This window comes from Drosophila suzukii, chromosome 2R (genome assembly GCF_043229965.1).
Source record: "Drosophila suzukii chromosome 2R, CBGP_Dsuzu_IsoJpt1.0, whole genome shotgun sequence".
Taxonomy (NCBI): domain Eukaryota; kingdom Metazoa; phylum Arthropoda; class Insecta; order Diptera; family Drosophilidae; genus Drosophila; species Drosophila suzukii.
This window is the reverse complement of record NC_092081.1, coordinates 20,625,792-20,651,508: the sequence shown is the minus strand read 5'-3', so window position 1 is coordinate 20,651,508 and position 25,717 is coordinate 20,625,792. Positions and strand designations below refer to the sequence as shown.

The 25,717-nt window shown below is 42.1% G+C and overlaps 5 protein-coding genes across 13 annotated transcripts; 2 read left to right on the top strand and 3 right to left on the bottom strand.

The window, feature by feature from the left end:
- The first annotated feature begins 184 nt into the window (after nt 1–184).
- EndoB (SH3 domain containing GRB2 like, endophilin-B) lies at nt 185–3,430 on the top strand. Of its 6 annotated transcripts, none has more exons than XM_017074779.4 (6): nt 185–390; nt 553–1,050; nt 1,147–1,182; nt 1,258–1,448; nt 1,620–1,824; nt 2,352–3,430. In XM_017074779.4, the coding sequence occupies exons 1-6, from the start codon at nt 313–315 to the stop codon at nt 2,478–2,480; spliced, it is 1,137 nt and encodes a 378-aa protein (XP_016930268.1). In that variant the 5' UTR covers nt 185–312; the 3' UTR covers nt 2,481–3,430. The 6 variants fall into 6 exon arrangements, with proteins under 6 accessions (XP_016930268.1, XP_016930269.1, XP_070850727.1 ...); XM_017074774.4 differs by lacking the exon at nt 1,620–1,824 and adding an exon at nt 2,030–2,270 and having other exon boundaries at nt 191–390; XM_017074780.4 differs by lacking the exon at nt 1,147–1,182 and having other exon boundaries at nt 186–390.
- Nucleotides 3,355–5,863, bottom strand: LOC108009994 (uncharacterized). Of its 2 annotated transcripts, none has more exons than XM_017074773.4 (5): nt 5,726–5,863; nt 5,449–5,540; nt 5,254–5,390; nt 3,856–5,191; nt 3,355–3,779 (listed from the first exon to the last, which is right to left on the bottom strand). In XM_017074773.4, the coding sequence occupies exons 1-5, from the start codon at nt 5,748–5,750 to the stop codon at nt 3,684–3,686; spliced, it is 1,686 nt and encodes a 561-aa protein (XP_016930262.2). In that variant the 5' UTR covers nt 5,751–5,863; the 3' UTR covers nt 3,355–3,683. The 2 variants fall into 2 exon arrangements, with proteins under 2 accessions (XP_016930262.2, XP_070850726.1); XM_070994625.1 differs by lacking the exon at nt 5,726–5,863 and adding an exon at nt 5,671–5,688.
- An 840-nt stretch (nt 5,864–6,703) lies between these two features.
- On the top strand, nt 6,704–11,634 carry LOC108009865 (uncharacterized). The gene is made up of 6 exons (XM_017074567.4): nt 6,704–6,854; nt 6,964–7,055; nt 7,121–7,272; nt 7,338–8,673; nt 11,162–11,456; nt 11,510–11,634. Exons 1-6 carry the CDS (start codon nt 6,761–6,763, stop codon nt 11,512–11,514), a joined length of 1,974 nt encoding a protein of 657 aa, XP_016930056.2. The 5' UTR covers nt 6,704–6,760; the 3' UTR covers nt 11,515–11,634.
- Acadvl (Acyl-CoA dehydrogenase very long chain) lies at nt 8,909–10,919 on the bottom strand. Its single transcript, XM_017074568.4, has one exon. The coding sequence runs from the start codon at nt 10,877–10,879 to the stop codon at nt 8,990–8,992; it is 1,890 nt and encodes a 629-aa protein (XP_016930057.1). The 5' UTR covers nt 10,880–10,919; the 3' UTR covers nt 8,909–8,989.
- Nucleotides 11,635–12,539: 905 nt separating the features above from the next.
- On the bottom strand, nt 12,540–25,566 carry Tab2 (TAK1-associated binding protein 2). 3 transcript variants are annotated; one of them, XM_017074500.4, is made up of 6 exons: nt 25,273–25,566; nt 16,770–18,423; nt 14,296–14,499; nt 13,656–14,228; nt 13,050–13,103; nt 12,540–12,986 (listed from the first exon to the last, which is right to left on the bottom strand). In XM_017074500.4, exons 2-6 carry the CDS (start codon nt 18,391–18,393, stop codon nt 12,958–12,960), a joined length of 2,484 nt encoding a protein of 827 aa, XP_016929989.2. In that variant the 5' UTR covers nt 18,394–18,423; nt 25,273–25,566; the 3' UTR covers nt 12,540–12,957. The 3 variants fall into 3 exon arrangements, with proteins under 3 accessions (XP_016929989.2, XP_016929988.2, XP_065719826.2); XM_017074499.4 differs by lacking the exons at nt 12,540–12,986; nt 13,050–13,103 and having other exon boundaries at nt 13,189–14,228; nt 25,273–25,565; XM_065863754.2 differs by lacking the exons at nt 12,540–12,986; nt 13,050–13,103; nt 25,273–25,566 and adding an exon at nt 18,995–19,243 and having other exon boundaries at nt 13,189–14,228.
- Between the last annotated feature and the right edge of the window lie 151 nt (nt 25,567–25,717).

Below are 25,717 nucleotides of genomic sequence, written 5' to 3'. Positions count from 1 at the left end.
ACTAATTTAAAGAATTGCGACAAAAAGAAGGATTGAGGTTTCAAAATATTTTCGAAAGACGAAATAATTTCAAAAATCCAATTAATATTTGCAACAAGAACGTAGGTCCTTTTGCAACATTTTGGTATATTGGTCATACTCTTGGTATATTATTTTAGGGTCTTACCATAACGCTTCACCGTCTGGTCATACTAGGAAAGTGCAAATTGGATAGGATAGGATAAATACAAACAAATTGGACTGCAGAGAAGCTGAAGATTAATTTATAATTTTATCTGTATCCAACACCTATTGGCGAATTCCTAGGCAAAAATGAACATAAATCTGCCGAATTTCAACATGAAGAACCTTGTGAAGGAGGCGGGCAGCACGATATCGCGAGTGGTGCAGGTGAACAAATCAATGATTTTGGGTGGGCTGAAAATGCGGGTGGGGATGGTGTGGTTCCTGGTCTTGCGGGGGAGGAGTGGGGTGGGTCAACCCGAGCTCAAGCACTTTCGTTGACTCTTTGCCCTTTTCACCGATTCTCCTTGGTTCTTAATGATTTTTCAGCTCACGGAGGAGAAACTGGGCACCACAGAACGCACCGAATACGACTTGCACTTCCAAAATCTCGCCGAGCGGGCGGATGTGACCAAGACCTGGACGGAGAAGATTGTGCGGGACACAGAGTCGGTGCTGATACCCAATCCCCAGAACCGGGTGGAGGACTTCATCTTCGAGAAGATCGAGAAGTCGAAGCCTAAGCGGCTGAGCAACCTGGAGCACCTGGCCCTGGACATGATCGAGGCTGGGGGGGATTTCGGACAAGATCTACCCTACGGGCAGGCGCTAATCAAGGCTGGCCAGGCGGAGCAGAAGCTGGGACAGTGCGAGCATGACTTTATAGCCACCTCGGGCATTTGCTTTACACAGCCGCTGCGCAAGTTCCTCGAAGGCGAGATGAAGACGATCGGCAAGGAGCGCGGCATCCTGGAGACTAAGCGCCTGGACCTCGACGCCTGCAAGAACCGGGTGAAGAAGGCGCGCAGCATGCTGGGCCAGCAGTCGGTAAGTAAATGGGTGGTGGGATTATGGGGGGATCGATTTCGTAATGGCCTTCTTACTCACGGTATTTTTCTGCCCTCTGCTGCTTGGATTGTACAGAAAGATGGCATCTCGCCAGAGGCCGTCTTGGAACAGGTATCGAAACCTTGACCGAGCTTTAGATTCATGTTTAATCAATATGCGGATTACTAATTCCAATTGTTTCCTTAGGCGGAGCGCGACTTGCGGGTGGCCCAGGCCGAGTTTGACCGGCAATCGGAGATCACCAAGCTGCTGCTGGACGGGATCAGCACCTCCCAGGCCTCGCACTTGCGCCACTTGCACGCCTTCATCCAGACGCAGGTGCGCTACTACAAGCAGTGCGGCGATGTCATGGAGCAGCTGCAGCGTGAGCTGGCCAAGTAAGTTGATGGTCATGACGATAGAGGATGGCTGTGTGAGTGACTCTCAAATAGGCACTATAAGAATCCGTCCTTGCACCACAAACAACCAGGCCCCATCCCTGATGTATCCCGTGTGCTCCCTTCTGGTCATCTCACTGTGCGTTATGTTATCTGTTTGTGGTCTTACAGAATGCAGCACCCCAAGCCACGCCTGCGCATCAATAGCGAAGACGTTGATGGTGGGCCTCCCAGCTCTGTGTCGATGCATTCCTGTGATTCCGATTCCTTAGTGGGGCTAGCCCTAGATAGCGATCCAGATCCCGATCTGGACAAGTCGTTAACGAACCTGCTGGAAGACTTTCACATAGAGTTCGATACGACGGCAGTCTCCACAGTTTAGGGGTCTTGTTTGGTGACCCCCTCAAATGGAATCGGATCTCTTTGCCAGTTAACATTAACATTAATTATATGTAATAGATAGGTTGTTGTTATCCGTCATTCGTAGTTGTAAAGGTCAGGTTTCAGCAGCTCATCCCTTCATTTAGAGTCCCGCAATCGAGCCGAATCAAAAACTCATTAAACTCTGCATCTTTCATCAGCTTGGGAGGCCCCACACCATACATTCCGCTCGACGTGAACGAGGCCGGTGCCAGCAAGTCCAACACATCGTCCGGAGCCGCGGCCCGTGGTCCTGGCAACAACATTGCCGCCAACGCGGTTGGTCCCGGCCACAAGCCCAATCAGCCCGTGCACGTCAGCACCGATCAAATGCAGCGGGCACGCGTCCTCTGCTCCTACGATGCCAAGGATCACACCGAGCTCAATTTGAGTGCAAACGAGGTGAGCCATTCAGATCTGAAAACCGGGGTTGGGAAGTATTGGGACAAATAGCAATTATTAATAACTAATCAATGGTTTCAGGTAATCTTCGTCACCGAATGTTCGCCGGTGAATGAGGACTATATGTATGGGAAACAGGGCCTAATGAAGGGTCTGGTGCCACGGGCTTTTGTCGAAATGCTCGACGAAGAGCACGACGTAACCCTCTAAGCCATCCAGCAACTTGTTCAGCAATAATTAATCAATCAATAATCTCACGAAAAATACTCCAAGTACGGCAATACTCATACGTTAAGGAAAAGGACATCATAGAGAGGAGGGAAAGGCAATTGGACAATGATATAAGATGCGGCCAAACTGGCATTTGGCACTAGCAAGAGAGTACAATAATTTATTAGAATATACATACATAAATATATACAAGGCATATACATACATGGGCGTGTTGTTGAAAATCGCATTGTAGTTTAGGCCTCGTTGATCCTCAAACCCTGATCCTTGCCCAAAACAGCTACGCTTCTCACCTGCACAGGACACGCTCGCATAGTGTAATCAAATATACATCCTCTGCTGCCTGAATAGCCGTCAAGTTATATTTATAAATCTATGAAATTGTCAACACTATAATTGTTAAAACTTATCGCATATCTAAAGAGAAAGTGCTGTTTAATTAAGCTTCTCTGCACTCGACAAAGTATTATATTTGTGTTATGTTTGTCTTGATCTTTGTTAACAAGCAAAATTCATATTACCTATATATCCTATAATTATTCACATGCTTAAGAGATTTTTAATCCTATTATCAATATATTCAGCGAAGGCGTTTCCAGTTTAAGCTAGTTATTATCAAATGTATTTACTCCTTCCTGGTGCAAGTATTAAGTTACAACATTTTTTCGTGCAATTTTGGAAAGTCAATTAATTGAATGTTGCTCGTTAAATTTAAGACAAAACTCTAAACACCAATGCGAGACTAGCGCTTAATAGCTGAAAATTAAAAGCAAAATATTGATGAAAAGGTACAATACAACAATTACAAAGTAAACAACGATGATTTTTAGGTTTTCAGCAAAGAAACAAAAAGTTGTACTAGAAGCGAATTTTTAAAACACAAACTATATTTAAAAAATTACAAATATATGATCAAAATGAAAAACAAAGTGATAAGTGTTAATTGCGCTTTTGGGTTTGTTGTATAAATTTAACTAAATTAGTTTGGCAGAGGGTTTAAAGATAACTATGTTAAATCGAACATCACTCCTCGAAACTTTTTAAAGCGCGATCTTAGTTTCTTCAGAACAAAAAAGAGTTTATGTTTCCTTTAGTTTTACATAAAAAATATTTAATTGATTGCATATAAAATATAGTAGGTAAATACAATATATTGGCAGTTCACATAGAATGCGATCAACATCACTGCTCGAATAGTTCCATCCCAGTATCGTGTCGCAACTTTTGGTGATCTGTGCACTTTATTTGAATGATATCTTCAACCACAACTTCAGGAAGCTAGAATGTAATTGTGAATTAAATGAGTACACAATTAGCAGGGTATATTTAGTTTCCAAAACTATAGAATACTTACTGCCAATTTGAGCGCATTAATTTGCTCGTCCTTCATAGATAACCAGAGTTCGATGGGTAGCTTCCTCTGATTCACGTTTCTTGCGATCTCCTGCCGCACTCTGGTCGCGATGCGTCTTACGAGATTGATGTCAAGCTGGGTGCATTCCTCCAACCGCAGATAGTTCAGCTTGGAACATAAGCAGAACATATATAGTATCATGTCGTCAATGGCGCTTGAGCGCCTAAAACAGATCCTTTCCAATTGACTAAGATTTGGTAAAATCCTCAGCAAAACATTGGAAAAATCCGTATCAGGCATTATTAGGACGCGAAGGCCTTTGAGCCTGGCAATTTGTCCAAGTTGTTGGATGGGTACTGACTCGAAACCAAACATTTCCAGCTGCTCCAGCTGAGTTGACTTGTGCTGCACCAGCCCACCGATAAGGTTTATACACAACTTATCCGTGAACTGCATGTCATTTGTAACGTCATTGTAGATGGTCAGGTGCTTTAGTTTAGGCAGACTAGGCACATAGTCATAGGTGGTCCATGGGTGGGCCGACACTCTTAGCACCTCCAGCGAAGGACAAGAATTCTCAACCGCCATGGTGCGAAAAACTTTCTCAGGCGATGTATTAATGTTCTGTAAGTTCAGCTCCTTTAGATTGGGTAAGTTTCTGCAAATGCCTGGAAGGTATTGGGTTTCCAGGTCCCGGCATCCGTTAAGCCCCAAAACCTCGATGGAGGTGGGTAGTCTATCCAAAGTGCGCCCCGTTAGTGAGTTCCAGCTCAAGTTCAATTTCTTTAAGTTAACGAGATTTTGCAGATCCAAGAGCGGTTCGTCGGCTATTTCGGAGTTATGTAGCATCAACTCCACCAGCTGATATCCCCTGTGGAATATGGTGTGCATATAAAGTCCGAATTGGGGGCTGCACACCACTTGCATGGACTTTAAATTGACACAATAATCTCTTATAAATTCAGCCAACCGCTCCATATGATCCGTTTCAAATCTCCCATGAAAGTCCTGCACCCGTGCCCCGAACATTTGGAAAAACTCACGCATGTCCCATGCGGTCATGTTCCGGAATTCACCCAAGTCCACTGAAGAGTGCAGCCTGGCGGGGGTTCTCTCTAAGGCCGCCCTAAAACGAGGACAGGTCCTGCCGAAGCGCACTTGATCTTGCAATCCTAGCTCTAGCACGATGTGCATCAGGCAGTCATCATTGAGAATCGAGAAAAGCGATGTTTCTTGGAAGAACGTCAGTTGCTCGCGGGTCCCATAGGCATCAGGTTGCTCCCAACTGTCGCTGGCCTGTACAGTGAACACATTATAGTCACTGGCACGCAGGGCTCTAGGATTGAATTGAGAGAAGAAGGGACTTTAGGCTGTGATAATGAAGTGAGTCACACTTGCCTGGCTGCATCCGTTGCTTCGGCGTAGACCACATGACCACTTTGAAAAAGTTGCAACTCATTTCCGGGCCTAAGTATGTGCATTTCAAGTATGCGTCCAAATTGCCCAAAGTAGGTGCACAGAACTCTTTCCTGAATCTAAGGTAAACCAAGGATTAGGCACGAGATTATTGTCCATTGGGAAAGCAAAGACTACCTGGGTAGGGGCATCGCACCAACATATTTTCCTCACAGGAATGTGATCCTCTGTGTAGGCAATAAGGTCCTCGAAGTAGTAGTTTCGTTCCACTGCACATGGAAATTGAGTAGACACTTAAGTAGTTTAAAGATTACGAATTTGGTACACTAAGTCCCGTTTTCTCGTTCACTAAATATAGGTTTTACAAAACGTATGGAAGTTTTGAGTTTTTAAATATACTTTTGGTTTAGTAAGCACACGAGAAAACTACACCTATTTTGAGTGCTTCACTCACTGGGATCACTGATGAAATACGACATTTTTTATATTTTAGGCAACTGATAACATATGACCTTGAAGTCAAGCTCAGAAAAACCCACCAAAATTATTATAAGCCGTTTGTATGTATGCGTTGCTCTCAGTTCTCAATTATTGCTGGTTCTTTAAAACCAAGCCTGGCAACCTTTCTACTTTGTTTGGGATGTATTTTACCTTTTAAAAATTTAAACACAACATTTGTACCTCCGAGAAGAATGTGGGCGCCACAGCTATGGGCGAATTGTGGGCGTTGAGCCTGCGCATGAATCGCTCGAATCTACATGCTTAATTAAATCTTTTTGAGTCAATTGATTGAATGGAAATTTTGTATTAATTTTACTGCAGGAGCCAGTTTTCCGAAACTTTGTATCTTTCGTAGTTCCCGAGCTTATAGCATTTATATGGACAGACGGACATGGCTAGATCGACTTGGCCAGTGATCCTGATCAAGAATATATATACCTAGTAAGGTCGCAAGCGCATCCTTCTACTTGTTACATACTTTCCGAAAAACCTAGAATCTATAATATATATTTGGATGTTTCCGAATTTGGATATTCCGAATTAAAATTGATGATGATGATGTACATATTGTAGTATTCATATATATTTTATTTTGGAAATTAAAAAGTAAAAACTCTTTGGAACGTTCGTCAGTAAGAAATTGGGTTGAGTTTTTATACTATTTATTTAATTATATAGGTGGTAAAATACAAATTCAAATTAAATTCAAATTATAATTTAGTAGAAATGAAATACGAATTCAAAACAGGTTTCGTTGTATTTCACGGTTATCGTAGCTTAAAAAATATCAAAATATTTTTTGTTTCGGGGATTTGTATTATTATGAGCATCTTGCACCGAACGTCCTGCAGGGTAACACACTTTGACACAAGCCCCCGCGAAAATGCCATTTCAAATAGTTCAGTGGTGGTATATTTCAGAATACCAAAAGGTTTGATATTTTTTGGCGCACTGCCTGCGGTCTTACTAGTCTTGGCGCTTGAAATGAATGTCAGATTCTTTATTACAAATCCAAATTCAAATTACGAATCAGCGCAGCAGGATAGCAGGATCGAATATGTCTCATTTCGTGAGTAATCCGTGTAAGTAAACCAGTGGCGTGTGCTAACTGCACCCAGTGCACTTGGCTGTCCGAGAAATGCACATGGTTTCGGCGGAATTTATGAATGAACCTACTGCGTTCTATTGCAGCCCATCAGAACTACTACTTCAAGGACTCGGTTGCCTACACCGTGGACCACATCCCCGTGCAGAAGCTCTATTTTTACAAGGTTCCCCCGGAGGTAGGTCCTCCTGGCGCTCAGCCCCTAACACGCGCCACTTATCCCCTGTTGATCCTCTCCTGCAGCTCACCCAGAACGATTTGAGAAAGCACTTTGGGATCTACGGGCGCGTGCTTCGCATGCAGATCTACCAGCCCCGCGGACGAGGCGGACGCAAGCACAAACCCAGTCTGCTGACAGGCTACGTCTCCTACGCCGAGAAACGAGATGCAGCCAAGTACGTTCTGGCCCTCCGAATTCCAAACTCCAAGCTCTAACCGCTTACCCTTACTCCTTTGCCAGGGCTCTGCACAGCCGGATTCACCACCTGAAAGGTCACAAGTTCCAGGTGCAGGCCAGTGACAGCTGGCACCAGCCGGACGCCTATGGGCCGGCGATGCTACCGAACGACAAGGTTAAAGCGCCGCCGGCAATCATGAGCCTAAACGATCACTGCTTGGAGCATGTGCTGCAGTGCCTCACACTGTCCGATCAGATACACTTTGCCAGGACTTGCCTGCGCTTCAGAGCGGTCTACCAGATAGCCACCGCCAGGCTGCACAAGGAGGTGAGCTTGGATCAGTTCGATGGCATGACCGTCTGGGACCTTCGCGACTTCTTCGAGCTGTCCGGTTGCCATGTACAGAAAGTGGAGGGCACGATGCCCACGGTTCACGAGCTGCGCCTGTGCGACTTCTTGGCCGTCAAGTGCAGCAATATCCAAACAATGGAGCTGTTCAACACTCCCATGTCCTCGCGCAACATGCACAAGGTATTCGGAAAGATGCCCAAGCTGAAGACGCTCCATTTGATCATGTCGAATGTCTCCGATAGCAATCTCATGGCCCTGCGAAATCTGCGTAGCTTAAAGACTCTCAATCTTGATGGAAATCCATTGGAAGGCAAAAACCTGGCGAAGATGCCGCCCACCATCGAATCATTGTCACTTAACAAGTGCAGTTACTTTGAGGACAATTACCTTTCCAGAACATGCAACTCCTTTCCGCATCTTAAGGAGCTCAGTATAGTGAACATAAACCTGTCTTGTCTTAAGATCTACGAAACCATAGTCAACGAAAAGTCCTGTGCCCAGCTTGAGAGCCTGTCAATGTCCATCGAAGAAGACGTAGAGTACGAGTTTGTTGCTCATTTGCCCAGCCTGAAGCGACTGTATGTCTTCACCACCACGCCTGTGCGCGACCATTTTCGCAAGGAGCTCTTCGAGCAGCTGGCGCAGCACAAAGCGGAGCAGTTAGAGAGACTTGAGATTTTTGGTCACGTCCCCCTGACCAGTGAAATGATTCTTGACGTTGCCAAGCTGGTCGGATTACGCACTCTCACCTTATCCCGCATGCAGACGGACCGTTTAATGGACGCTTTATGTAGTCTGCACACGTTGGAGAAGTTCACCCTCCGGCACTCGATGACTGTACCGGACACTTTGATCCTGCGCTTCTTCAGTGCCTGCCGCAATCTAAGCTACGTGGCGCTAGAGGATTACATCGCGCCTAGCGAGCAACTGGTGCTGGGCATCGTGGCCAAGGTGCGCGAGGAAATTGCCAACATGCAGCTCAAGCGCAAGTTACCCATCCAGCTCTGGATCCCGTTGGGCTTCAACCTCGAGAAGCTCTTCAAGGAGGTAAGTGTTGCAAACCATTTTATAAATGTAGGGATCTCCGCTAGAAAATTTGAAGTTAAAGGGCTAATGGTAGAGAACTCAAGTTTGTCCTTAGAAGTGTTCTCCATTTGACCATTAAAACTTATATATTGCTCACTTACTGGAACACTTATACTCTATAAGGGAATAGAGACAATGCATACTGATAACGTTCAACATTTTAGCAAATGGCCGATCTTTACTTTAAGGCGTAGTGTTTCATTATTTACAAGACTTTATTTGCATTCATATTTAAGGGAACAATCAAAGGCTTTAAATTCGTATAAAATATTATTTTCTAATTTTGATCTAAGACACCAGTCGTATTTACACCGCCATTTTCCAGAGTAGTTAGGGCAATTGTCGAAATTTTCTCATTAAGAGCCCTGTGATGCCTGGATGTGGCAGCCTGCAAATTCTTAATCACTCGATCAGAGGCCTGAATGGTCAAGGCCTTTGTCATGTTGAGCTCGTGCTGAGCAGTTGGAAGATTAAGAGTGACTGCGCGAGATGATCGTGATTGCGTCACAACCATAGAGTATATATCAATGGCCGCGTTCGCCAGTCGTGTTAGCAAAATTTGCTCGTTTACTATATTTTTGTTGTATCGCAGCAATAGCTCTTCCACCGATTGACCAAAAAGATCAATGCAATGGGCCGTTTTCTTCGCATAGGGCAATAGTTCATCCACCACGTGGACACTTAGATCGGTCCCACCCAGACCGACAGTGGAGGCTGCACGCTTTGAGGCTTCCTTGAAAATCAGCCCCAAATTGGCGGAGGGATTCTTAAATGCACGCTGCAGCTCCTTAAGATGGGATCCTGCGTATTGGATTCCAGTCAGCGCAATGAACAGCCGGAGAATGTCGTTTGTGCCCTCGAAAATGCGGAAAATTCGCAAGTCTCGCAGGACTCGTTCCAGACCAGTGTCCACCATATATCCCATGCCGCCCAGAATTTGAATGGCCTCGTCGCACACATACCAGGCGCTCTCCGAGGCATAGATCTTCGAAATCGCGGCTTCCAAGTGGTAGTCCTTGCTGCCAGCGTCCATGTTTTGCGAAATGGTGAACGCCATCGACTCGGTGGCGTATTGCAGGATGTTCATCTGGGCCAATTTCTCCTGAATGGATCCATAGTTCTTTAGCTTCTGCCCGAACTGCACCCGATTGTTGGCATGGTCGGTGGCCAATTCGATGCATTTCTTCATTGTTCCCGACAGCGTGGCTCCCATTCCGAAGCGGCCGTTGTTTAATATGTTCATGGCAACCTTAAATCCGTCACCCTCCTTGCCGAGCACATTTTCAATGGGGATTTTCACATCCTCGAAATAGACTTCGGCCGTGTTCGATGCCTTGATACCCATTTTCTTCTCCGGCGGACCATTTGTAACGCCTCCGAAGGATCGCTCCACAATGAAGGCCGTCACCTTGTCCTTCTTTTCGCCCGTCTTGGGGTCCACCTGCTCGGTCTGAGCGAAAACAGTCATGATTTCGGCGATTCCTCCATTGGAAATCCAAATTTTGGAACCATTTAGGACGTAGTATTTCTGATCGGCCGACTTAACAGCGCGGCATCGAATGGATCCAGCGTCTGAACCGGAACTTGGCTCCGTTAGGGCAAAAGCTGCGTAGACCTGCTCGGCGGCCACCTTGGGCAGATACTTCTCCTTTTGCTCCGGGGTGCCGTACAGGAGGATGCCCTTGAATCCGATACTCTGATGGGCGCCAATCGTGATTCCCAGTCCCAGGTCATTGGCACCCACAATGGCGCACAGCCTGCCGTACTGGGTGTTGTTCAGACCCAAGCCTCCGAAATCCGATGGCACTTGGATACCAAAGGCGCCCAGTTCCCACAGAGCCGTCGCCGTGGTGTCATCTATCTTGGCATTTTTATCGTTCCGCGCGGCGTCATTGACGTCGGAGAAGAAGCGTTCGAAGGGGTCTATCAGGCTATTGGTCAGCTCCTTCTGGTCCGAGGTCAGGACATCCGGATAGGGGAACACTTGACTGGAGACCAGAGACCCCCGGAATATGTTGGCCATGAAGGACTCATTCTCACTTGCCTTCGCCTTCTCCTCCTTTCGATTGGTTTCCGCGCCCAGTTTGGGACTGTGCGTCGCAATTCGCCTGCAGAATGTAGCATTTCCTGCCAATTTGCTGCTATTCAGGATCGTATACCTCCACATAGTTTCTAATTGTTTGTAAAATTGCCCTTTGTACCGAGTATTAGTAAGCCCACACTACCGATCCCCAAAAATGGCCAACGCGACCTTGCGCAATTCAAATGTGGTATATTATCTGGTATTTAAGATTTCAGTTAAATCTGGAGATTTTCAAAATCACCTGAAAAAAGAGGTTTTACCATTTAAAATTTATTTGCTTTATTGCTTTGCGATCAATACCATAATATTATAACACAAAAGCAGATTAGAAAAATACTTGATTGCTCTTGCTAAACCATTTTTCAGCATCCTGATAAAGTTCCTGAGGATATTATCAAAATTAAGTGCACGTCCTCCGACGAATACGTTTTGAACAACGAATATGCCATGATACAGACCGATGAGGACTTAGATTCGGATGATCTGGACCTTTTTGATGACTCAGATGATGACTCTGAATACGACTTATACGATGCAGGTTTTCTGAGCGATGAAGAAGCGGGCTCGGATTCCGATTCGGATCCAAATTATGGCTACGTTCATCCCTCGTGGCCCTACGACCATAATGGAGATTTTATTGGTTTCGGAATATGGGATTCAGGTATGTTTTTACTTTTGCTGTACAAATGGTGTTTCTAACTTTTGTTCATCTAGATTGATTACCAGGCAATCCCAAGAGCCGTTAAACCTTATAATTTTTTTGATACAATTTATATCCATTTTTAAATGGAAATGAAAATTTCGTTAACAAATAAACAGGAGATCGTAAAAAATTAAAATCTGTTTTCTGAATAAGGGGCGGAATAGTGTTATGTAATATGGAAAGCCAAGCTGAGATTTTATACGAGTGTCTGAAAACAGTGATTATAACTAATCTAGACAGGACCATTTTTAAATATCTGGTGCTAAGACTTGGACGTTGATGCACTATGGTCAGTACAAACAAGTGGCCCTTACGACACCAAGCAATGCTTGTTACGCGCGGAGCCCTAAACCGATTTGGGCAAGTAAACGAAATCGGGGACATGGAAAAAGACGACATAACAATAGACAGTTTAAAATACATGCTCACATAGAATGGCTAGTAACATAGAAATTTACAAATTATTGGAAGATAGAAAATACATAAGTTGATCATAATTAGTTGCATTAGGGCTATCAAACAGTAAGACGTGACACAGTGCATTGTAGTCGTCACAAAGAACCCGAAAAGGATCATGAAGGGCATAATTGGATCTACAAATTGGCAGGGACAACGGACGAAAACGACGAACTGTTCTACAGGGTACATTCCAGTTGAGGGAACTAAGAAGGAAGGGAGAGTCAACATCACCATTAATTACTTACTTAGATTATCCAAGCTGTATTAAAAGGCGGTAATTTGGTTTGGATCTACGAGGGGGAAATATTCGACAGCTTATTAGTTACCTAGTTAAGTAACACTAATATTCTATAAAAATAATGTAATTATCGATATTTATAGTTTTTGGAGAAACATCATTTCTTTTGATCGTCTTTTATATACATATATAGCAAGAGTTCGATATTCTATCTTAGAATAAAGATAGTCTTTCTGTTTTTAGCTCTTGTTTGTTTTCATTGTGTGAACGGGCCTTAGTTTCAACACAGTTGAATAATAAGTTCGTGCATAAAAACTTCAGACAATATTAAATAAAAACACAAATCACTCTTCTAAGTTGCACTTTAATGTCGTTAAGTATGCGGCTTTTGAAAAGCTTACAAAAGTTTCTTTGCTAGTTGACCTTTTCTATTTCTCTTGTAGAAAACCCCTAACTCATATATTTACCTGTTAGCTTAGCGAATATTTACAAAATGTACACGGTTATCTTACAATTAATATTAGCTAGTTTCAGTTGCTGCTCCAGTTACTAAAAGTCTTTTCTTACGGATTCAAAGTATAATAGTGCCTTATGTAGTACAGAAAATACAAAATTTGCTGCCAGCAGCATTGGGCTAAATATTTCCTGACATCTTTTTACAAAACCTTAGAATAGTTTCCGAAAAGTAAACCGAAATTCAGTTTAAGAATCAAGATATCTCTGGGGTTGTCTATGTTCTCATGGTGATCGTTTGGCCGACTGTCATGATAGTATCCAGGAGTGTATAATACCTGCACAACGAAGGATATCAATCAATAAGGATAATGCTACTTGACGCTTAAGGATATACTCACGATTTTCGCCCGGCGAGAGAGTTATATGTATGTCCTCACGACTCAGCACAGGGGCTAAAAGTAAACATTTGGCCAAAGCCCACACACATTTATATTTTGCGTTTTACCAATCAACGTGTAAGGCAACAACTGGCGAAGCTTGTGTAAATATTTAAATAACGTTCTTTATTTATTTTTAAGGTGGCTAAAAATAATATACTCTGTTTTTCGTTGGCTTAAAGCTAGTTAAAACGGTTAGATATTACGGATAGAATAAACGGCCTGAGGCTGAGGCGATTGCAATTAATTAAAATGAAATAAAATAATTTAATTAGGCCGCGGTTCCGTTCGCTATTGTTTTCGCCTTGCCCATGTCTTTCAGTTTGAGCCATGCAGTGGATAATGCACCGGCCTGCCGCCTACTACATAATTTAAATGCTATCACAGTTTCAAAGTCGAGCGCATGCAGGAACAATCGGAAGCGAGCTCATGCACGTTTGCTGCAGCTTTTGGGTTATGTATGCAGGGCGTACGGCTGCTGGGGCGGCTGCTGTTGCTGCTCAAGGGTGCCGGGGGGCGTGGCAGCAGCAGCGGCCCCGCCTCCGCTGGGAACAATGCGTATCATACCCGGCTGGATCCTAACGTTCTCACAGGCCTCGCAAATATTGAGTTGCGGATGGTTGCGGAATGTACACATGTTGCAGGCCCAGGAGTCCAGTGTCTCCTCCTCCTCGTCCCCATCGGAGTCGGACAGGAATTCCTCCTCCTGCTGTGTCTGCTGCAGCTGTTGCTGTTGCTGGTGCTGCAGCTGTTGCTGGTGCTGCAACTGTTGCTGGTGCAATTGTTGCTGTCGCTGCTGCTGCAGATATTGCTGGAACTGGTAGTACTGGGCATACGTGGGTGGCGGCTCCAGCTGAAAATGCTGCTGCTGCTGCTGATGGCTCTGCTGCTGGGGCGTCAGGCAGGCCGAGGTCGGAGCACTGCTGTGGTGCTGGCCAAAGTCCAGGCTCACCGGTTGGGCGGTGGGTGCTGCCGGCACCGAGTGCAGACGCAGTGAACTGGGCGGCGCCTGGACGCGAGCACCTTGACGCTGGCGCGGGAATGGCTGTGGCTGTGGCTGCTGTGGGGCATTGCTGACGGGTGACGGATGCTGGCGGTTCATGGGATGGGCCGCGGAACCAGAGCCATTCGCCTGCGGTTCTGTGGGGTTGAGACGAAAAAGTAAGTAAGTATTGAAAGAACGAAAGTTGCAGCACAATATCCTTACCGTTTATGCAGTCAAGCAACCGCTTACAGTCCTCAGTCAGTCGCATGATATCTCTATCCAGTCTTTCAGATTCGCCCACCGGCACCGGCTCGGTCAGGATGTTGATCTCCTGCTCCAGGACCAGCAGCCGCTTCTTGTTGTCCCTCAGCGCATTGGCCAGCTTGTCGCGCCGCTGCTTTTGCCGCTCGATGGTGGCGGCATGGGCTAAAATAGAGAGAGGTAGAGGAAAATTAATGGATCAATCGATTGCCTTTGGAATGTCTGAGTTTTCTTGGCCTGGTAACAAGTTGCCTGCCTTTCGGCATTTTGCATTTCCAAATCTTCCCCGCAGCTAGATTTATTTTTACTGTCTAACGCCTCACATTTTATTACTCTGTTTTGTTGCTAAAAATAATTACCCCACCACCCGCACGGCTACCACAGAGCGGGTGGGGTTCATAAACAGAACTTATATTTAAATAGATAAATTTAGTGAAAATGCGCAAGCAAGCACAACCAAAAATCAATCTAATAATAATTTATTCCTACGAAAAAATAGGTAAAAATAAATGAATACAAAAAAAAAACATAGACAAAGTCTTTTCGATGCATTCTGTGTTTTGATTTGGACGACTGTTCATCTGAATATTTTTAGACGCTTGATAGATTTCCAACGGAAATAGCCAAGAGGGCAGTGGGCCAAGGGATCTCCGGATCTATATCTATGTTTGTGCCGAATGTCACATCATTAAAGATCTTAATTGATAAGTTAATTCCTTAATGGCCTTTGCATTTCTGAATTCCAAAATGTTCTGGCTAAGTTGAGAACTTTCCGACAATCTGAACGACATTTAAAGTGTTTTCTCGTGATTGCGTCGCGTGATTAAATGTCAAAGTGTAAGTGCCTTTGGGCCCACGCTGCGTATGCTTAATATGCTTATACCTTAGGTGATCAAACGGAGAGATTTCCCGTACCGCTTTTCTTCTCTTTTCCTTTGTTTCTCTCTGATCTTAGCACCCACACATTTCGCCCTGAACTTGAACGTCTCGCCGCGAAAACAAATTGAAAACGTCGCAGAAAGAGCGGCAAAAGCAGAAAGCGTATAAATAAAGCGGAGAGAGAAGGTGCTAAATCGAGGAAAACATGGCCAAAGCCAGACAAAAGACATTTCAATCTATAGGATACCGATCGCGTGGGCGTTTGATATGGATCATATTTGGTATATGTATATATGCAATATGCCAAGAGGCAAATGAAATGCAACAAAGTAAGGATAGGGAAGATTTAAAAGCTGAATGTATTATGTATAGTTTGGCAAATTATCATAGATTCGATAAAGATCATAAAACAACTTGCATCACCAATATGACGATTGCATGGCATATATGAAAACTCATATACATAATATGGCTATCTGTTTGTTTCACCATTCTCAATTAAACACTATCGCTTGTTGATAACTGATTCTGTCTCGTTTTTCATGACGTCAATATATTATTCCATTGGTTACAAAATGCGTTTGCTTTATAATTAAAGTTCCTTAATCCCGTATCTTGTGAACACACCCTAATATCGATCATGGCACCGGGTAACCCCTTCGTTGTTGCGCCTTGAACCTTCCTTTGAAGCCATATAATTCTGTCAATAAGCAACCAGCTACATTTTCCACGTTTGCGAACCATAAGACGGCCCAGTTCCCGCTAATTCTATTTCAGGGCGTAATTCAATTTCCTTATCAAGTGTAAACAATATTGGGCGAACCTGCTAACTGATAACCAAACTGAGGAGCCCAACTACGACGTCGTCTGGTCGATAAGCATTGGAATCCAACGCGCGTTGGTACACAGTAATAACAAGATTGGAGGGACAGATTCTGTTAACGAATCGCGGGATACCCTTGTCAAATTATTATATAGATTATTTTGATCATTTATAAGAAGAGTGGCATATACTAAAAATGGATTAAAGTAGAACGATGAAATTTGCACACCACTTGGATTATTATTCTTAGGATATTCCTGCGTCATTATATAAAAAGTCACGTTTTTCGAATTACATGTTTGCTTTAAAAAAAAAGTATTTTAAGAAATACTCGTTAACTAATTAGGATATTTTTGAATGGCTTTGAATTTAATATTTTATTGCAGTGATCTTTGCTTTTGCTTCTGATGAAATTCATTGCTAACACAAGTATTCGATGTTTGCTTCTAGACACACCAGCTGTTTCATAACCCATATCAGACTCAGTTCAAAAAAGTGTTTGATTAAAATTAAGACGATTGTTTGCATAGAAACAAAACAGATAGACATATGTATTTAAATATCACTCTCTGCCTTGCAAGTTTCTTATAAAATGTATGCTACCCCTTCCTAGGGTAAAACAAAAGAAAATGGTCATAAAAAAAGCACTTGACCAGGCACATGTGCCCCATTAAAGCCCGAGATTCCTGCTATACAATGTACCTAATCCCTATTTCAGAAAATGTAAACCCACCTTCGCGATCGCACTCCTCCATGACGCCTTCGTAAAGTGGCATGGTGGGACTACTGTCTACGCTGCTGCTGATCCCGCCGTTGTTATTGCTGCTGACGGCATGGTTGTTGTTGTAGTTGGAGGCCACAATGTGGTTCTGCTCCTGCGTGGGATAGGGAAACACGTCCGACGTCATTTCGGCGTCCCCAAGTCCATCGGCCACCAGTGCGGCCGGCGGCGGAGGTTGCTGATTTGCCGGAACACTGACCACCGGCTCACAAGGAGAGGCGTATGGATTCCTCGGACGAATGCAGCCCGCACTGAAGACACTGCCCTCGTCCGTCACCGTCAGCTGGAAATTCTTGTGCGTTCCCCGACGCGCGTCGAAGCTAACGCTGGAGTAGGTGATCCCGCTGCCCTGGCCACTGGGCGCCGGACCGGCGGTGATGTCAATGGCCGATTGCGCCGATCCCGTCGGCTGGCGCAACGTGAGATTGAGCGAGGTAAAGCTCTTGCGTCCGCCAGCAGCACCTGGTGATGCTGCCGAGCTGGGCGAGGGAAGTGGCGGCGTAGACGTTGTCGTCGTCGCCGGCGGAAAGTCAATGCTGCGAAAGTCGCGAGCGTACGGCGGCTCTGGCTGGAGCGTAATGACTGAGCGATGTCGCACGGGCGAGGGTTGCTGTTGTTGCGCTGATGCGATTGCTGTTGACGCTCCCTGTACAGCTGTAGTCGCCATAGCTGCCGACGTAGGCGACGATAAAGAGACCGCATTGAGCGAGAGCTCCGATTCGCTGGAGCTCATGGGACTGGTGAGACAGGAGGAATCGTTGGAGAAGCTGCCAGGCTTTGGTTTCGGTGGCGGCGGAAGAGGCGGTGCCCGGCGCAGTGGCTTGCTCAAGGACGTGGGCGTCAGCTGGGGCGGCTGATTATCCCTCTGCTGACGCTGCTGGCGCTGCTGAATCTTCTGCTGCAGCTGAGTGCTAAACTGACGCTGCAGATTGAGCGTCGTGGGTCGTGGCCTGGGTTGCGGATTGAGGTGTGGGCTACCAATAGCTGGCGGAGTAGCCACTCCATTGCTCTGAACCACTTCCGGATGTGGTGGTGCTACGCGCGACGGCTTCAGCGGTGTCGGCGGCTTGGCCTGCCTATTCTGATGCTGTTGCTGCTGCTGCTGTTGCAACACCTTGGCCGGATAGCTTTGCACTGGGATGGGATGCAGGGCTAGCTCCTTCCTCAACATCTGGATGCAGTTGTCGCGCTGATGGCAATTCTCATTGACGCATTGCGTCACTATGGCATCGGGTATCGTGGGGAACTCCTGCTTCATCTCATGGAACAGGTGCATAATACTAATGTTGGTGCAATGACAACTTGGCTTGGCCTTGCCGCCGTTGGCTTCCTGCTGCAGCTGGGGATGCGATGGATGATCCAGCAGCTCCAGCTGCTCATTGCTCCCGCTGCGACTGGAAGTGTTGGGACTGCTGGAGTTCGGGTTTTGGTTGGGACTAGGACTCTGGTTCTGGTTCTGGTTCTTCCGCTGAAAGTGCTGATTGATCGCGTCGGTTAGGGGGTTGCCCTTGCCGTTCGGTTTGCCATTCAATTGGTGGGTGCTTGATCCGGGCGGCATTGGTGGTGTAGCCGCCATTTTAGGCCATCATCTGTCACAGCTGGAGACCTGGGAAAATGCAAGGAAAAACAGTCATTAGTCAGGTGCTTGGCTCTAATTCAATTACTGGGGGGAAAACAAATCGATTTCTTCGTTCACCCACACAGGGTTATTCCATTGCCCGATTTAGAACATCAACTAAGCGGTTTAGGAACAGTATTCTATATTACTTATCATTTTTTTTGCCGAAATAATAAAAAGCTGCGGATAAGCAGAGGCAAGAGGAGATCTCTCGCGAAATGACATGGGTTTTTAAAAATATTTATGACACAACTTAGACGTGCCATATTGTCTATACCTCGCTTTGACTGACCAACAGAATCGGCCATTGTCAAGGATGGCGAAAAAAATAATCAGCTGCGTTATATAGTAAATACTATCGAAGTTGGAGTAGATAAGCTATTGGCGCCTGCTTTTGCTGATAAGGTGAAATTATACCATATCCATGTCTATAAAAAGATGATAAATGGAAATAAAAAGGCATATGGAAATTGGCGAAGCGAGATATATTTTAAAAATTTTTAATGTTACACAGTCAAACATATTTAATATTTAAGCACAACCCTCATTTATAACTTACATTTTATATAATTATGAAAAGGTGTATTAAATAAAGATTTTCAGTTATCGTTGACAAATATTGTTCTATAAAATTGTCTCAGGAAAATAATTTTCTTTTTTAGTTTCGCCTTCACAATAATTTAGTTAATTAAAATATATTTTACATCCTAACAATGTTTGTATTGCCAAAAAATGATCACTTTATACACTTTTATCGTTCTTCTATTTGTTATGAAACACGTTTTCGCTCACTTTTGGTTTTAAACAAACTTATAGTTATTTCTATTGATTTATTTTACAGTATTATGCATTACACTTCGATAAATCCAGCTTAAAAAATTGTTTAGAAATCATTTATTTATTATTTGTATACTCGTTTTCAACACAATACATATTAATTTTAATATTTATGCTTTTATTTCGATTATTGTGAAAATCTCACGCAGTTCTTAAGAACAATTATTTCGGATTTCAGTTTGCTTCGAACGCGTTTGAACGCTTTAAATGCCAGCGAAGAACTGAAAAACAAATATCAGACACTTTCGAGAATTAAAGGCCTAAAAATCTTGAAATAATCATGAGCATAGAGAGATATCTTTATGCTTGTGTGTGGGAAATGTTTGGGAGAGCGTAAACAAAACATATATTATACACTTCTTTCCGAAAAAAATGATTGAAATTCGAACTAGAAATGCAAATTCAACAAATATAATATTACCTATAATAAACGGGGTTACACATACGCACTGTGGAACAAAAGCGATTTGATACGTTGAAAACATCACAATAAATGTAAGAAAATAAAAGAGCCCGTAACGAATCAATTAAATCATTCAATATTTTTGCCACACCAATACCAGGTTGTAAAAGAAATTTCGCTCTTTTTTTCTCTCTTGTATAAAAATACATTTTTGTGTGGGTGTCTCACACTAACACTGAAAAGCCAAGAAAATTGAATGAAATATTCGAAAAAAAAATAAACCCAGCAATAACAAAAAAACCATGTACGTATAGAAAATATTAAAATAAAAAAAGAAAATATAGGCAACAAATGAATGCTATGTTGGCTGAGGTAAGACACTACTGTCTTAAAAATTAATATATAAAATACCAAAACCCATCAAGTGGGATAAACATTTAATTGCTATCCATCAGCGAGCATAAGAATATAGTCTAAATTAGCCAGTGGCTTAGCCAAGTATTAGAACCGCCCTCGCACCTCCACCTTTTGCTGACACAATAAATAAAAACAAATAATAAAACGAAACCAAACCATGTCAGCGACACAAAATCTATAGGAACTAAAAGTATAATTCATTAAAGATATGAACCACTAAATTCGCCGAGATGGCGCCTTAAAATTGGCCAGCAAAACATTAACAATAAATTATAAATTTATATATAATTCCCACTTTCCAGTTTCTGTTTGTATTAATCCCAGGGCGAAACATTTTTTCGCCTGTGATAACAAGATTTTCAAGTTGCCAGGGAAATTAAGAAGCCATTAAAGATAAACCCCAGAAGAATATGATGATTTTTGTTTTGTCTTTCCCGATGTTCCACAAAATTCCACCATCATATTGCGGGGTACTCATAGGCGGATGAGCGGAACACGTAAATTGCGATCTGATATTTGAAAATATTTAGCGTATAAATATAAACAATTTCTCCTTTTTGCCAGGAATTTCTTGTGGAAAAGAGATCAAATTGGTGGGGGAGGGCGGGATGGCCAGGGGTCGATGGGGAGGCAATGAAAATTCATTTTGTGTGCTCTTTCGATTGCTTCGCTTTGTTTGCCAGCTTCGTCTGCCTTTCTTTTTTTCCCCCCTTTTTTTTTCCTTATAGCGGGTGGCAGACAAACAACAACAAGAATGGGGCGATCGACTGCAGACGTAAACGACCTTCACAATTAGCCAGATATATGCAGGGCAGATAGACGAGATAGAGATACACCCATACAGACGCGGGGCCCAGAATGCACAGGCCGCTAGCCAGAAAATCGGAAATCGACGTCAAATATTCCGCAGCCCCAGTATACACATAAGAAATTGAGAGTACTCGTGGAATGATAATGCCATGGATACATATGTTCATAAGCAAGCACATAAATACAGCTCAGTTCGGATTCGTGTATAAAAACAAAATTTTTTTAAATATTTTTTTATTTAAATTATTTTAGATCTGTTTCAGTTTCAAGTTACTAAATAATAGATCATTTAATATGTTTTGAAATAATTTGTCTAGGTATATTTTAAGGCTAATATTTACTTGATTACAAAAACGTAGGTATGTTTCAAAAATAGTTCTTAAAAAATGTCAAGGTTTCATTTCACGATCCGAAAAAACGGAAATCGAAATTTATGAAAGTTTTGAAGTGAACATTGGGCTTCATTTTAATACACTTTACTGGGCTTTCCATTACTTTTCTGATAAATTAAGAAAAGTATAACAAAATTTTTTGTTACATGTTTAACAGTAACATCTCTTAAGCTTTTTTTAACAAAGAGTGCTTAAATTATATTTTTTATTTAATTTCAAATTTATATATTTCATAAATTACTTCAATTTATGCTACGCGCTGTTTAGACATTATACTTATTCTACAGGTAAAAGATAATTTGTCTTGGTCTAGGTCTATAGTTCTTGTTTTTTTGTGCTTTCTCGAGGACACACAAAACCGACATAAAACCTGCTAAGAGCTATAATAACAAGAGAAAACAAATAAAAGTTAGCACTGTGTGCCAAAAACATACAAAACAAAAGCAAAATTAAAAAAAAAAGTTTACAAAGTCATTAAAATTATGGCAGCCCACGATTGTTTAGGTATTTTGGATTGCGAGGGAGTGAATATTGGAATATTGGATGGGTGGGGGCAGCACTACACGGGAAACTCTTGTAATTAGTTGAGCAAAATTTCCATTCATTAAAATGCCTTTGTAAAACTATGGTGGGAGTGATGTGGGCGTGTGCTTTTCCCAATTTACATGAAATTGTCTTATGGGAATTTCCAATGATTACATTTCGATACTCAGGGATGAGAAAAATCCTATCTCGACAGATGTAGCTTAATTTAATGTTTTGTATTAAACAATTATTTGAAAATAATATAGGTTTCCTTTTTTTTATAAAACGAAGCAATTTACAAATTAACGTCTTACTTAAATTAAATAAATACTTCTTATTCTGGGGTGTTCCAAAATTCTCTTTGGTGTATTTGAGATTTCTGTTATAACTAAGTATAACAAAAAGATAGTTCTATAATAACCTTTTCTTGTATTGGATACATCCTTTATAAGTAATTTCTTTAAGCAAAGTAAACTTGTCGAATTTTAAGTTTTTCAATTAACGTCGAATATATCTAGTGTTCCCAATCAAAATGTTCTGCTAGCCAGACAAGCTTGTAATCTCTCTGTCTATCAATATAATGAGCCTGATAAAATCTTTGCTGGACTTGGCGATCTAACATTCCGTCTTGGCGCCCTCAAAGACTTTGAAGTATCGATGCATATTGACCGGAAATCTCGCTGTCTGGCACGTCAAAAAATAAATGTATATAAATAACAAAAAATCGCCAAAAATATTTTTGTATACAAAAATAAATTGAGAAGGGAACTACGTGTACAGAGGCATGTCCTTCCCGCACCTTCAACTTGGTATTGAAACACAAAACATATGGACGAAAGAAACTAGCACGATATCCCAAGAAGAGGCCGAAGTAAATAACATGGAAAACAACTTTCACTTTGTGTTGAAACAACAAAAGTCTTGGAAATTAAAAAAATACAAACGAGATAGAGGAACAAAAAATATGTGGAACTGTGAAAATTATAAATCAAATGCAAAGACATGAAATGAAATGGAAGCAGCACACAAAATACCAAAAGACGAAAAATGGAACGAAAATAATTTTATTTTGTATTTTGGTGGTGCTCGGCGCTTTTCTTTTGCTTTTCTTGCCTCGCCAATAATTTGAAGAGGCGTTTTGCGGAATTTTCAGCAGACGTCAGGCCTTGACGTCATTGCCGACTTCGAGAATTGAATATGGGCATGGGAATCGGAATCGAAATCGGAGGGGAAATGGAGGTGGGTATGGGTTTGGGAATGGAAAGTCAACGTGGAGCACTTCGCCTGTCTCCTGTGCAGACTATCCCATCTAGTCCAGTTCCTATTTATTTTAAAAATGTGAAAGTAATCAAAGCGGAGTTATTTTTAGTCCATGTCCAAGTCCCACCAGGTGTGGTGAGGTTGAGGGGGAAGCCCGCCTTATCGCTACATTTCTGTCTCCTCGCAACAGGGGACATACATATACACATTTCCCCTCTCAACCCCTTCCGAAAAAACACAATTTCAAGCGATAAGATTGATTTGAATTGATGGGAAAGTTTTCATTGTGGGCGCGAGTATACACCGAATAGTAGACACTTAGGATAGTATTTCTTCAGAATTTTAAGATACTCAAATTGTTTTGAATCCAAACTATAGGTAGATTGTTTGAAAAATAACCGAAACAATAAATAAATTATGATTTAAATTAAATAGTACGACTTAAGAACCCTCCGTTTACTATGGTAAAGGGCCAATTACAAGAAAGTTTCTAAAGGTAAAATTAAAATTAAATGAAATATAAATTTTATTATATATTTCTCTCGTGGTCGTATTGATGCAACAGCATAGTAGATTTGGATGGGTTGTAGACCGACCTTTAACAAATATGAATGATAATTGTTTCAGATCTTGTTTTGGAAGCTTTTCAAATATTTTTAAATAAATTAAATTAACTTTAAATGTTAATCTTTTAATATAAATACTAAAATGTTGTTCATTTATGTACACATTGTACACACTTTGTGTTACGATCTAAAATTGTTTAACTTATGTTAATAATGTTTATATTTAAGTCTTGTTGTGATTTATAACGAGAAAACAAAATAAATAGTTCCTTGAACAATTATATTTTATAGTATTTAATTTGGCTTTAAGTACTAAGTTAAGTTGTTGCAGAGCAGTGTTATCTCCCAAAAACTGAGAGTAAGTAGAGATAATAAGAAACAGATGATCATATTCTCTCTCTGCTTCATATTTGCACTCTCAACTGTGCAAATGCCGGGAAATTCCCGCATTTACAACAAAACAGCCACATAAACAAAGGCACAAAACGGAACAGAAACAATAATGTACACATTGAAAAATAAGCTGCTCAATATTAAAACGAAATGATTAGGTTAAATATAAATTTATTTATATTTTTTGAATTGTTTTGATTTGTGAAAAATTCTATTAACATATTTCATAAGGTAAATATAAAGGAATTCTGTACTTGTTCCATGCAACCCAGCCCCATGCAAAACTTGGCTGAGTTTAAATAAATGGTTTTTTTTATTACTTTTAAAATAGTTTTGATATTTAAGACATAGGGTGAATGAAGGATTTATAATTTAATTTAAATCATAAAGATTTTTATCAGTGTAGGACAAGTGCAAAACAAATTTGTGAGCTTGATTTCGCATTGCGAAGACTAAACCGAAACAGAAAAGAAACAGTGACCGCTTATTGTTATTGATAGTGGTACAAAATCTAAAAGCTATGTATGCAAATGTGTATGTAGAAAATCAATATTTGCACTTTGCGATTAGAAGCGGTGGCGTTTGGAAGGGGGATGGGGGTACTCGTGGGCGGGGGGATGTACCCGAAAGTTTCGTTTACATATTTCCAAAAGAATTAAGGCCATTTCGAGTGAGTTTTAGCCGTTATCAATAGGCGGAAATACGTATACGTATGCATGTGGTGGCAATACAGTTACGTGCAGTCTTGCACAGACACACATACCCATTTGCGAGTGCGAAAGAGACACGTAGACCGTGTTAACGGCAAAAGATAAAAACCAGCTATGGCCAGTGTGGGAGCGAGAGAGAGGGAGGGAGAGAGCGCGAAAGAGCGCACAAAACAGGTGACATTGGCAGCTACGCAATAGTACATAGATAAAAAAAAAACCGAGATCGATTTGAAAAGTAAAATGTTGGGAAACTTTGCAGTGCCCCTCCCCCTTCAAAAAACGCATTCACAACTTGTTGCCCGTGTCTAAATGTGTTTATTTATTGCTTTTATTTGTTGCACTACCTCACAGTGATCTACATATGTATGTATGTACGTGCGTCTGTAGGAGTTGTTTTTCACATTTTGTTATTTGCACACTGAGCAGAACCACCCACACCTGTGCAATTTGGCTGAGTGTGTGTGATCAGCAGAACAATTATCCAGATAATCGCATTTCGTATCCTTTTTCCCTTTTCCACTCACCAAATAATTACTGATTTTCCTTTGTTGATCCGCTTCCTTTTGTTTGTTTTCTGGCATTCAATTTCGTGATTTCGATATTTTGCTGATTTTCACTCTGGCTCTGTTCCACTTTTTCCCTTCGTTAGCTGATATTTCGATTCGTTTTTCCCACGCACTCACAACTCCGCGCACGAACCACGCAAAAGCTCGGCTTTGTTTCAAATCAGTTTTGTAATTATTATATTATTATTAATTATTACGAATTTTTTCACGTCGCCTTTCGACCAACTGATCTGCTCGTTAGAGGTGGAGAAACTTCGATGTTAACATCGATGTCATCGATGTTCCAAAGCATCGGTAATCGATGGTTGGCAAACAAGTTTTCTATCGATATCGCTCACGCTCTCTCTTTTCGGAGAGCAACAGCAGAAATCTTTTATCTCGCTTTTTTACTGACCTTACGGTT